The sequence below is a fragment of the Rhinopithecus bieti genome, unplaced genomic scaffold (assembly GCF_001698545.2).
Source record: "Rhinopithecus bieti isolate Rb0 unplaced genomic scaffold, ASM169854v2 scaffold_3041, whole genome shotgun sequence".
NCBI classification, from domain to species: domain Eukaryota; kingdom Metazoa; phylum Chordata; class Mammalia; order Primates; family Cercopithecidae; genus Rhinopithecus; species Rhinopithecus bieti.
The window spans coordinates 385,203-399,006 of record NW_016804262.1 but is presented as its reverse complement, the minus strand read 5'-3'; the positions used below and the strand labels follow the sequence as shown (position 1 = coordinate 399,006).

Sequence of the window (13,804 nt, the reverse complement as noted above, 5' to 3'; positions counted from 1 at the left end):
TGGGGAGGCGGGGGCGGGGGGGGGCTTCACCATGGTGCTACAGGGCAGAAGAACTAATTTCTCTTCTTCCCTTGGGCACTGATGTAGCTTCTCTAGAGATTCTGATTACCGGGACCCTCTCTTTTGTAGATACATCTTGACCTAAGCAGATGCTTCTCTACTCTGAGTGGTCACTTGCTACTCCTTCCTCAGGTTCTTTGAATCTGGAGTTCACCTCTTTCTTCTCCCTGCTATTAGGGGTCCTTTGTTCTTCCAGATCACTCTACTGGACAGGACCCAAAATGACCCCACACTGGTTTCACCTCTCTCTCAGGGCCACAAATGGTTTATGGGAAACAATTACACATCCTTTACCCCAATAACTCTGGAAGTGCAGACTGATCCCAATCAAGCCATTCTATCTTCTCATCACAGCCCCCTTTTGCTTCCTCAAGCATGAGTCAAGCACTAGTCCTCTGTGTCTTCTAAGGACAGCAAATACATTCAAGCTCCACTGAAGCCTGCCTTCCTAGTTTGAGTTGAGGAGGATTGCTTCTGCTGCCCTTCTCCCATAAGAACCATGGCAATAGTTCTTTCTAGAGTTGGCTTCAGCAGTTTTTTCTCTTCAGTCCCTGACCTTCTTTATTGTCCTTGATCTGATTCAAAAGCTAAGAGACATTCATCTAATGTGAAACATTCCCCTTGCAAAATCTGCAAACGGTTTCTAACTCACAGTTAGTTTGGAACTTGATGCCTGGTGTACTGGTATCCTGGGAAGACTTTCATTTTAATATCCTCATACTGTACAGAGGTTTTACTTTACAGGTGAGAATATCAAGACTTTGAGAGGTCAACTGACAGCGTTTGGGTGGGGTCCCAGATGAAAAAAAATCAGAAAGACAAACTCTAAAATCACGGTAAAAGCTTTGAACAAGCCAGGCATGATGGCTTATGTCTGTAATCCCAGCACTTTGGGAGGCCAAGGAGGAAGGGCCACTTGAGGCCAACAGTTAAGACCCACCTAACAATATAGTAAGACCTCATCTCTACAAAAAATTTAAAAATTAGTCAGGCATGGTGGTGCGTAGCCTGTAGTCTCAGCTACTTGGGAGCCTGAGATGAGAGGATCACTTGACCCTAGGAGTTTGGGGCTGCTGTGAGCTATGATTGTGTTACTGCACTCCACCCTGGGCAACAGAGGGAGACCCTGTCTCATAAACCAAAAAACAAAAATGAAACCCATCTCTGAACAAACCTCTGGCTCATCCCTGAGAGATACATACATGGGGCAGGCTGCAAATAGCCCAGCTAGAGATAATAGAACAAAACCAAGATTTGGCCTGAAAAAAAAAAAAAGACATAATTTTCTGTTTTAATCCAAACAGGTTAATTATGTGGAAAAAAAAAAATAAACAAACAAAACAAAAAAAAAAACCCACCAGCAACAAAAAACCCTCAGCATTCTTTAGGGAAACGTATCAGAATCCAGAAGATAACATCCACACTGTCTACAATATAATCTAAATTACTTGGATTACATACAAAAACAGGAAAATGTGATTCAGTCTCAAGAAAAAAGATTGAAACCAATTCCAATATTACCAAAATGTCAGAATTGCCAAAGATGTTAAACCAGTTATTATAACTATACATGAAGAAGTAAAGAAAAATATGCTGTAATAAATGAAAAAAGGAAATATCAACAAACAGAAAATTTTGATAAAGAAAACAAATTCCTGAGTTGAAAAATATAATATCCAAAATTAAAACTTCACTGAAAGTACTTAATAGAAGAACAAAGATGGCAGAAAAAAACTGTGAACTTGAAGATGTATCAAATAAAAAACAGAAAGCAGAAAGATTTTTAAAATTTTACAAAATGGACAGAGTTTAGGGACTTGTGAGTTAATAACGAGAAGTCTAACATACAAGGAATTGGAATTGCAGAAGGAAAGGATAGAAAAAGTGGGGTACAACAAATATTTGAAGATATATTTAGTGGCTCCAAATCTCCCAAATTTGGTGAAACATGCAGATTATAGATGCTTAATTTATTTACCCAAGCAGGATAAATACACCGAAACCACACTTAGGTACATAATAATCAAGCTGTTGAAAACCAAAGATTAAAAGAAAATGTTGAAAGCAGACAGAAAAGAAACAGCTACATACAGGGGAATAACATTTGGAATGACTAATAATGGTTATTTTCTTAGACATTATTAAAGCCTGCAGAGCAATTGTAAAGTGAGAAAACAAAACAAAACACAACTTGTCAACCTGGAATTCTATATTCAATGTAAAAACATTTTAAATAAAGAAAACAGAATTCATTGCCAAAATACCTACAATAAGAGAATAGCTAAATAAAGTTTTTTGGGCTAAAGAGAAATAATTCAGGCTGGAAAGCCAGATCTTCAGGAAAGAATAAAGAGCAAAGGAAGATAAACATCTAGGTACATATAAAATACTAGCTTTCCTCTTATTAGCTTAAAATTTATAGCACTGTTATGAGTTTATAATGTATGTATAATAGATGCAATACATATGATACTCAGCATAAAAGATGGGAGGGTGGTAAACAGTTACAAGGTTACTGCGTTTTACATGAAGTTGTGCAATATTAATGCTAAGTACACTATAATCCTTGCTGAACAAAGGATCAAAAGATCTTTAGAATAATGAAAATTAAATGCAGAAAGAAGTACTGAGATATGGGAAAGAATGAGGAGCAAATAAATTGGTAAATGTGAGTAAATCTAAACAAGCATTAATTGTATAAAACAATATGAAGAGTTAACTGCAAAAATATTAGGAGAAAACAACTGAAATACTTGATAATAATAATAATATAAAAGACGGACACGATTAGAGATAAAGGTTCTACATTTCTTGTACTGTATGGTAGAAATTACAAATTCTAGTCAACTGTTGAATGTTCAAATTTGAGATTAATCATTAAAAGTATAAAGATAAAATAGTTAATTACTAGTAGAGAAGAGAATAGAAACTAAAGAAAAGTTAATACAATCACTGGAGAGTAGGGAAGGAGAAAAAAGAGGTATTGAAAAAATAAGATAAAGAGAAATTTAAAAAGAAGTTGGCAGAAAAATACAAATTTATCAGTAGTCAAAATTAATACTAATAGAATAAATTAGCTATTAAAAGAGATTATTAGATTGGATTTTTCAAAACCATATACAATTTATAAGAGAAGATACAACACAGAAATAATGTCAGTGTAGAAAAGAGAAAGATTTGCCAGGTAAATACTAGCCCAGAGAATGCTGATACAGATAAATTAACATTGAACAAAAAGGACAATATGGCAAAAGTCTTCATATAGAAAAAATATATGAATCCAGTAATTAATACAGATTTTTAAAAAAATTTCCTGGCCAGGCATGTTGGCTCACAACTGTAATCCCAGCACTCTGGGAGGCTAAGGTGGGCAGATCACTAGGTCAGGAGTTTGAGACCAGCCTGGCCAACATGGTGAAACCCCATCTCTACTAAAAATACAAAAATTAGCCAGGCAAGGTGGCGTGCAACTGTAATCCCAGCTACTTGGGAGGCTGAGGCAGGAGAATTGCTTGAACCTGGGAGGTGGAGGTTGCAGTTAGCCAAGATTGCACCACTGCACTCCAGCCTGGGTGACACGGCAAGACTCCAACTCAGGGGAAAAAAAACAAAACAAAAAAATTATTGTATTTGTGGCACAATGACAAAGACTGACCTCAGACAAAGCCTCAACACAAATTGCAGCAAACACCAAATAATTTGTTTCACAAGGACTGTGTTCTCCAACAACAAAGCACTGAAGTTAAGTATCAGCAATATAAAATATTCTAAAAGCATCTTTGCAAATTTAATAACTTTTTTATTATACAGATGACATGAACAAATGAAAAGAACAAATGAAAATTCGAGTAAATTTAAATACTAATAAAATACTGTCTTTCAAAGTTTGTAGAAGCTAAAAATGTAGTTAGTGGGAAATTTGTAGTTTTAACTGCCTCAAAATCTACGATCTATAGGCATTGGTAGCTGTCAGCCCAATATCTGGTATCATGGTTCTTCTTTACTGATGGAACCATGACATTGTCCAGGGCAGCAATGTGCGCAGCTAAAATACTTGTCCAAAGCTCCTTGTAATTCAAGGGGTCATGTGATACACTTACGGCCAAAGAAACATATGGCAAGGCTTTCTATGGAAAGTTCTTGCTTTCCTAAGATAGCTACTACCACACCTCCATACTTCTCCCATACTCTCCTTCCATGGAGGCTGGAAGGGGAGAGCCATCTTGCTACTGAATCAGAACTAGGGCAACAAAAGCCAGGCACTAATCGCGGAAATATGAGAAGATAAAATGAATCTACATCACACAGATCGGAGAGCTACTGCACTAACTCTGGATTCTCTAACTCTACACCTCTTGATATTTTATGCAGCCAATGTAGTTGTTTTTTCTAAACACGGAGCTATATGCTATCCTAATTGATACCCAGCTCCAACTCAAGAAATTAAAAAAAAAGAAAAACAAGCCAGGCATGGTGGCTCACACCTGTAATCCTAGCTCTTTGAAAGGCTGAGGCAGGAGGATCGCTTAAGCTTAGAAATTTGAGGCCAGCTTGAGCAACATAGTGATACCCCACTTCTACAAAAAATTTAAAAAATTAGCCAGGTGTGGTGGCATGTGCCTGTAGTTCCAGCTACTCAAGTGGTTGAGGCAGGAGGATCACTTGAGCCCAGGAGGTCAAGGCTGCAGTGAGCCGTGATTCTGCCACTACACTCCAGCCTGGGCAACAAAGTGGACCCTATCTTATAAAACAAACAAACAAACAAACAAACAAAACAAAAAAAAAAAAAAAAAAAAAAAGAAAAGAAAAGAAAAGAAAGAGTAAACAGAAAGAAAGAATAATAAATATAAGAAAATAAATTTATGAACTAGAAAATAAAGATACAATAAAGAGGATTAATATACACTAAAATTGGGGGTCTGAAAAAAAACCTAATGAAATAGACAATTCTGCCAAAAGTCACTAACAAAAAAAGAGAGAAGATATGCAGACAATACCAGACAATATTAAACATTTAAAAAGGAATACAACTACAGATACAATACTGAAAATAATAAAAGACAATAAACATTATACCCAAAATTTGAAGATTTAACAAAATAAATACTTTTACAGAAAACATAACATCAAAACTGACCCAGAATATTTAAGAAAATGGGAATACATACATAACAAAATAGCAATAGCTATAAAAATAAGCACAGTTTTACATGCAAATTCTAACAAACATTGAAGAAATAGATATTCCCAATCTTATGTGAAGTATTCCAGAGAATAGACTAGGGAACACTTCTCATCTTATGAGGATACTGTGACCTTGGTACCAAGACTGAACAACAATAGTATAAGAAAAGGGTATAGCCTGGGTAACATAGCAAGACCCTATCTGTACCAAAAATTTAAAAATTAGTTGGGCAAGGTGGTGCACTCCTGTAATCCCAGCTACTCAGCAGGCTGAGGTGGGAAGATTGCTTGATCCCAGGAGTTCAAGGTCACAATGAGTTATGATTGTCATTGCACTCCAGCTTGGGCAACAGAACAAAACCCTGTCTCCAAAAAAAAAAAAAAAAAAAGAGAGAGAGAGAAAAGAAAACATTATAGGGCAATGTCACTTCAAACAGATGAAAATATATCCTCAATAAAATAATAGCAAATAATGTAGAAATGCAAAAAGAAATATTATGATCCAATGATCCAGTTGGGTTTATTTCAGGAGGTAAAGGATGGTTTACTATTCAAAAACCAAATTTTACCACATCATCCGATAAAGGAGAAAAGCCATATGACTGCATGATCATCTCAATAAGTCCATGAAAAGTATTCAAACCCAGTCATACATGATTTTTTAAAAAGTATTTTATTAATTAGAAATAGAAGAAGACATCCTTAATCTAACATTTGTATCAAATTTTGGTTCAGCTATAACAAAAAATCCAAACAGCCAGGTTTGGTGGCTCATGCCTGTATTCCCAACACTTTGGGAGGCCAAGGCAGGAGGATCACTTGAGGCCAGGGATTTAGGACCAGTCTGGGCAACATATTGAGACCCTGTCTCTACAAAAATGTAGAAAAAATATTAGCGAGCTGTGGTGGCACACACCTGTAGTCCCCGCTACTCAGTAGGCTGAGGTGGGAGGATCACTTGAGCCCAGGAAGTCAAGGCTGTTGTCACCTATGATCCTGCCACTGCACTCCAGTCTACGTGACAGAGTGAGACACTGTCTCAAAATAAATAAATAAATAAATAAAAATTAAAAAATCTAAGTAACATAAGCATAAATGAGAAATAAGTTAATTTCTCTCCCTAGAAATCTACCTAAGCAATCAATGGGTGAAATGATCTAAGATTCTTCTGTTTTATTACTCTGCTGTATACTGTTTCAACCTCATGGTCCAAACAGTAGGATCCATGCTCTAGCGGAAGAAGTAAGAAAAGGAAAACAGGAAAAAAGGAAGGAAAATCAGGAAGGGAAGGGGAGGGAAACTGGGAAGGGAAGGGGAGGGAAACCGGGAAGGGAGGGAAGGGGAAGGAAACCAGGAAGAAAGGGGAGGGGAGGGAAACCAGGAAAAGAAGGGAGGGGACAGAAACAGGGAAGGGAGGGGAGGGGAGAGGAGGGGAGGGGACTGGAAGGGGCAGCAGGACAGGAAGTGAAGGAAACTGAGACAGGAACCGGAAGGAAAGGGAAGGGAACAGAGAAGGGAACCAGGATGGGAACTGGTAACAGGAGAGGCCAGTTGGACTTCCTGGATCCAGTGGGGAGTTAGGGAGCTTTCCTGTCTTACAAGAGGATTGTAAAACGTACCAATCAGTACTCTGTAAAACGCACCAAACAGCCCTCTGTAAAACACACAAATCAGCAGGATTCTAAAAGTAGCCAATCACAGGGAGGATTGAAAAAAGGGCACTTTGATAGGACAGAAATGGAACACATGGGAGGGTACAATAAGGGAATAAAAGCTGGCAGTGGCCCATGCCCCCCCACCCCACCCTCCACACGATGGAAGCTTTGTCCTTTTGCTCTTCACAATAAACCTTGCTACTGCTCACTCTTTGGGTCCGTGACATCTTTAAGAGCTGTAACACTCACCACAAAAGTCTGTGGCTTCATTCTTGAAGTCAGGAAGACCAGGAACCCACCAGCAGGAACCAACTCCAGACACACCCGGAAGAAAAGGGAAGGGAACTCGGACAGGAACTAGGAAGGGAAGGGAACCAGGATGGGAACCGGGGCAAGAACTGGCAAGGGAAGGAAAGGAAACCGGAACAGGAACCCGGACGGGAACCAGGAAAATAAGAGAACTGGGAAGGAAAGGGAACCAGGAAGGGAAAATAGGGAGGGAGGGGGAGGGAAACTGGGAGAAGAAGGTGAGGGAGACTGGGAAGAAAGAGAAGGACAGGGAAACTGGGAAGGGGAGGAAAACTGGGAAGGGAGGGGAGGGGACCAGGACGGGAACTGGGAAGGGAATAAGGAAGGGAAGGGATGGGAACCAACTGGAAAGGAAAGGGAACCGGGAAGGGAAGGGAAGCGGGATGGGAACCAGGAAGGGAAGGGAATCAGGAAGGCAAGGGAACCAGGAAGGGAAGAGAACCAGGATGGAACTGGAAAGGGAACCAGGAAAAGAAGGGAAGCGGGACAGGAACCGGGAAGGGAAAGAACTAGACGGGAACCAGAAACAGAAACGGGACGGGACTGGAACAGGGAAGGGAATCTGGACGGGAACTGGGACAGGAACAGGGAAGGAAAGGGAAGCGGGACAGGAACCTGGACGGGAACTGGGAAGGGAAGGGAAGGGAAATGGGAAGGGAAGAGAAACTGGGAAAGGAGGGAAGGGGAAGGAAACTGGAAAAAAGGGAAGGGGAGGGAAACTGGGAAGGGAGGGAAACCAAGAAGGGAGAGGAAGGGAGGGGAGAGGAGAGGGAGGGAAAAGGAGAGAAGCTGCAAAGGGTAAGGGGAGTAGCGGAGGGGACTTGAAAGAGAACCCGGACGGGAACCTGGACGAGAACCAGGAACGGAGGGGATCGGGAAGGTAAGGGAACTGGGACGGAAACTGGGAGGGGAACCGGAAATGGATCGGGGAAGGGAAGGGAAAAGGACAGAACTGGAAGGGATGGGAACCCACGGGAACCAGAACGGGAACTGGGAAAAGAAGGGAAGGGACTGGGACGGGACCGGAAAGGGAAGGGAACCAGGACAGGAATAGAGACAGGAACCAGGAAGGGAAGAGAAGGGAACTGGGAGGGTAATGAAGAGAAGAAACCGGTACGGGAACCAGGAAGGGAAAGGAAGGGAACTGGGACGGTAATAAAGGAAGAGAAGAAAACTGGTACGGGAACCGGGAAGGGAAAGGAAGGGAACTGGGATGGAACCGAGAAGGGAAGGGAATCGGGGCGGAACCGGGAAGTGAAGGGAACCGGGATGGGAAGGGGAGGGAAACCGGGATGTGAGAGAAGGGGAAGGAAACCGGGAAGGGAGGGAAGAAGAGGGAAACCGGGAAGCCAGGGGAGGGGACCGGGAAGGAAAACCGACTGGAACCAGTACGGGCACCGGGAACGGGAGGGAAACCAGGAAGGAAGTGGAGGGGAGGAGAGACTGGGACGGGAGCCAGGACGGGAAGGGGAGGGAACCGGGCGGGAACCGGGAAGGGAGGAGAAGGGAACCAGGACAGGAATCAGGAAGGGGACCAGGACGGGAACCGGAAAGGGAAGGGAACCAGGAAAGGAAGGGAAGGGAAGCGGGATGGGAACCAGGAAGGGAGGAGAAGGGAACCGGGAAGGGAAAAGAGGGGAACCGGGACGGGAACCCGGAAGGGCAGGGTACCGGGACCGAAAGGGAAGGGAACCGGGATGGGAACCGGGACGGAAACCGGGAAGGTAAAGGAAGGGAACTGGGATGGGGAGGGGAGGGGAACCGGGAAGGAAACCGGGAAGGGAAAGGAAGGGAACCGGGATGGAGAGGGGAAGGGGAAGGGGGAGGGGAACCAGGAGGGAAGAAAGGGAGGGGAAGGGAAAGGGAAGCGAAAAGGGAAAGGGAAGGGAAAAGGGAAGGAAGGGAAGCGGAAGGGGAAGGAGGAGTGAAGGGAGAAGTGACAGAGGGCGTATGTGAACTGAGTCTCAAAGAAGGTTCCCCAGAGCTGCCACAGACCATTTCCATCTGAATCCTACTGACCATAACATGGTCATTTGGACACACTTAGTTACTAAAGAGTAAAATAAAATATTTCTGAAAGTATAAAAGAAGACAATAAATTGGCAAATATGTAGGAAAGAGACGTTCTCAAAAGTTACTAGCAGGAGTGTAAATTGGTACAATCTCTATGCAGGGCACTTTGGCAATATCCTTCAAAATGACTAATGCATACATCCTCTGACTCAGAAATTCCACTTTTAAGAATTTACATCACAGATTTACTGGCATATGAGTATGTGCAGGACTATTCATCACAGTAAAATATTAGAAATGACCAAAATGTCCATCAATATGGAAAGCTAAATATATGATGCACATTTTGTGATGTAATGTACTTGTGAAATAAATGAGGAAGCTCTATGTCAATATGGAATGACTTACAAGTGTAAAAACAAAATCAAGGTAGACAAGAGTATTTATAGTGTTACGCTACCTCATGTGACAGCTTTATTGATTAGGGTTTTTAATAATAACTCTTCATCTCCAACGTACATGCAATACTATGTTCCTTTACAATCAAAAAAGATCAGTCCAGGCACGATGGCTCACGCCTGTAATCTCAGTATTTTGGGAGGCTGAGGTGGGTGGATTGCTTGAACCCAGTAGTTCCATACCAGCCTGAAAAACATGGCAGAATCCCATCTCTACAAAACATACAAAAAATTAGCTGGGCATGGTGGCATGCACTTGTAGTCCCAGCTACTTGTGAGGCTGAAGTGGGAGGATCACCTGAATCCTGGAGGTGGAGGCTACAGTGAGCTATGATCACACCTCTGTACTCCAGCCTAGGTGACAGAGTAAGACACTGTCTCAAAAAAAAAAAAAAAAACAAAAACAAACAAACAAACAAAAAAAAAAACTTCAAAGAAAATTTAACAAAATGTCAAAATTTGGCAAAGTTGGATGGTGGGTTACACAGTTATCCATTATATATGCAAAAATATTTGATAATTTTTTAAAGTATCAAAAATAGAAAATGTTCACAGATGTCAAAAGAATTTCCAACCAGAGTAACAAAATACTTTACTAAACGAATTAACATATGTAAGTATGACATAAATGTAAGTAGTAGCTTATATTAATAATTTGTTGAAGCACAACTATCGTTCAGCTGTTTGTCAAAGATGCTAACATTTTAAAAATTTTAGTTCACTTTTGTCTATGAAAGAAACATGAAGGCAATTAACGCCAAAAATTTTCTCAGAAGTTTCAAAACAAATTCAGATTTACCTGTGCTAACTTTTGCGTGGATGAACTCAATTCTTTTACTGACAGTATTTCACTGGAATCGGTTTGAGTGGCATGGTCTGTGCTGAAAAAGCCAATCTTTAAATCATCTGAAATGTTAAGTCTGAAAACAAAGGAAATGAAATGTGCTTTATGTCATACATATTTTCTTAGAAATAGATGTTAGTGTGTATTTTTTTGTGTAAATCATATCATATTTTAAGTATTCTAAGAGGTTGGTGAGGTGAGGAAGCCTCTGAATTAGCTCTTGTGATCTGGAGCTAATGAGGATAATGAGATTATCAAATTCCCTGGACTGAGGCATATTACTCTATGAATACTCAACTGATTTCCACTTTTCTGAGATATGATCAATTTATATCCCTGCTTTTAATATCTTCCATACTGTTACTGCCTGTGCTACTGCTGGAAATAATTCTAGGTTATACATGGGCCTATTCAGCAGAAATCCTTTAAGATAGTGGTTCTCAAAGTATGGGCTGAGGATCCCTGGGGTTCTGGGATACTCTTTTAGAAAATCTATGAGATCAAGTTAATTTTATAATAGTATTAAGATTTTATTTGTCTTTTTTAGTATCATTATGTCACAAATGGTCAATGGAGTTTTCCAGAAGCTACAGATTATACAGAAGCAGCTCTCTTCCATTAAGCCAGGCATGGAAAAGCTTTGCAAAAATGTAAAACAGTGATACTCTTCTCATGAAAGTTTTTGTTTTAGAACAATACAGTTAGTTTTTCTTTAAAATATGCTATTTCCAGCTACTCGAGAGGCTGAGGCAGGAGGATTGCTTGAGCCCAGGAGGTTGAGGCTGCAGTGAGCTATGAATGCACCACCACACTCCAGCCTGGACAACAGAAAGAGAACCTGTTTCAGAAAAATAAAATAAAATAAATAAAACCTGTTATTTATACTAACACATACCTGGTTTATCCTTATTTTAAATGAATCAATTTAAATATGTTTTAATTTTCTTCTTTTAACTTTCTCATCTGGCAACTATCAATAAACAGGACCAACATAAACTACATCTCTTTGAGGGTGCCAATAATTTTTTAAGACTATAGAGAGGTCTTAAAACCAACAAGTTTGAGAATTGCTTATTTAAGATGATCACACCTTCCTATATTTGATTTTCAAACATTATTCCTGAAAAATGTGAATAGGCCAGGAGCAAGTGTTTGTAAATTCTACAGATTTCTAAGGACTGGCATCTCAAACAGCATTAAGAAGGCAATTTTCTGGATGCACTCTGTCAATTTGATCAAACTTACCACAATTGTTTCTAAAATGTCAGCTAAAATAAGATAACCACAAAAGCACAAGTAGAATTATCAGACTTCTCAGTGTAAGTGTCAAAGGCAGAATGTCTGTGCTTCTATCCCGCCTGTTCTGCTGATGAGAGCAGACCCCAATGCGGGGCATCCCATGGCAACTCCCCTCTTCTTGTATGGTGGCTGAACCTCAGATTTGTCCCCCACAGAACTCAGACGAAGTTGACCATATCCCCAGTGCCAAGTGTAACTCCAAGCTGGGCTATGCCCATCACGGTTATCCTACCCTCCTTGGCAGTGGATATCCAGGGATAGGTGTAGAACCCAGGTCTGAAGAGGGAGACATTAGGAAGGGTCTGTTGGGGGCTAGTAAGAAAGCTTTACTCCTACAAAGGGGGCACCAGAGGAGAGTTTTCTTCTTTGACTCTGGATATTGCCAAGGGTGGAAGTAATGCCAAGAACTGGCACAGTCACTCGGTGACCACAAGGGGAGCGAGCCAGGGCATAGATGATGAGCTTTCAAAAAGATGGAAATAGGTTGGGCACGATGGCTCATGCCTATAATCCCAGCACTTCGGGAGGCCGAGGTGGGAGAAGCACTTGAGATCAGAAGTTTGAGATCAGCCTGGACAATATGGCAAAACCCCGCCTCGACTAAAAATAAAAAATTAGCCGGGTGTGGTAGCACGTGCCTGTAATCCCAGCTACTTGGGAGTCTAAGGGACAAGAATCGCTTGAACCTGGGGGGCAGAGGCTGCAGTGAGCCGAGATCGCACCACTGCACTCCAGCCTGGGTGACAGAGCAAGATTCTATCTCCAAAAAAAAAAAAAAAAAAAAAAAAAATGGAAATAAATTTGACTGATGACTTTGCTTGGCCATTGACTCAATTAGCTCTGAAACCTACCATACCTCCAGTCTTCCTGTAATGTCACAGAGTAAATGCACCAATTGTTGGCAGTTTCTGTCAACTGTAGCTGAAAGCATCCTGACTGGTACTCTAGATACATGACATTAGATAAATTACTAAACCTTTCTGTGCCTTAGTTTCCTCTTATGGAAAATAATAGTCCCCATTTCATAGACTTACTGTGAGAATAAGTGTGTTCATACTTAGAAGTACTTTGATCCTTGATACAACAGTAAACCCTCAAGAAATGTTACCCATTATTAGTACTGCAGTGGTGGTGGTTTCTACTGTCACTCTGATGTTTTGAACTGTCATAGTTTTTTCATCATATTTGGAAAAAACTATTAAAGCATAGCAATATCAACTAAGAAAGGCCATTTAATGTGAAAACTCCTTGAAGCAAAATAAATAAAATAAATACCAAAATAAAGATCTTCAATTAATCCCACAGAATTTTTAACTTTCCATACACTAATTATAGTAAACAAGTAAATAAAAATATGCTATATATGCTGAGGTAGTGATGAGCATCATTTCTCATTACATACACCCCATGTAATTTACTCATGTGTCACATGTCTGCTAGTTAAATGTTCCCCCAAATACATCTGTACCTTAACAATACCCTCAGCCTAGGATTAAGTCTCCCCACAGTTGTACCTATCAAAACCGTATGTAACCACTTTCTTTTCTACCTTCTTTTGCCTTCCATTCTCTTCCCTTCTCAGGGTGAAGGAATCAACATGGAGGTCAAGGACATGGGGCCATAAAAAAAAATTGGGAGTCATGCACAGAAGAACAGCAAGCCTGGTGGCTAAGAATGTGGGTCAGTTGGAGGAACAGGGGAAGCAGCACAGAGGTGACACACAGAGAAGAGGACCACAATAGTGGGAGACTAGATACATTGAATGAGTAAGTAAATGTTCTCAAAATGACAGAAGTCAAGTTTGTCAGTTCTAGGAAAGATATTTACAAACAGAGAGAAAGAGTAGACTAGAAAGTTATCTTAGACAATGGAATGGAATGGGAAGAATTGGTATGAATGCATGCTTTTATACATATAGATAGATATATAAATAGTTGCAGGTGCATATATGTGTGCACATATATATGTGAACATATATGTAT

The 13,804-nt window shown here is 40.6% G+C and overlaps 1 protein-coding gene and 1 long non-coding RNA gene across 4 annotated transcripts in view; one reads left to right on the top strand and one right to left on the bottom strand.

Annotated features, from left to right (window-relative positions):
- Positions 1 to 13,804, bottom strand: part of CUNH10orf67 (chromosome unknown C10orf67 homolog) — a 139,460-nt gene that overhangs the window by 116,970 nt on the left and 8,686 nt on the right. Inside the window, exon 2 of one of the 2 annotated variants that reach the window (XM_017867437.1) lies at positions 10,479 to 10,599. In XM_017867437.1, the coding sequence (XP_017722926.1) occupies positions 10,479 to 10,599 (121 nt within the window). Of the gene's footprint in view, positions 1 to 7,148; positions 7,405 to 10,478; positions 10,600 to 13,804 lie in introns of those variants that run through there. The other variant, XM_017867438.1, reaches the window with a different exon arrangement.
- LOC108526626 (uncharacterized) overlaps positions 8,233 to 13,804 on the top strand; it is a 29,814-nt gene continuing 24,242 nt past the window's right edge. For both annotated transcript variants that reach the window (XR_001884572.1, XR_001884571.1), the window contains exons 1-2: positions 8,233 to 8,385; positions 13,405 to 13,588. This is a non-coding gene — a long non-coding RNA (uncharacterized LOC108526626). The remainder of the gene's footprint in view (positions 8,386 to 13,404; positions 13,589 to 13,804) is intronic.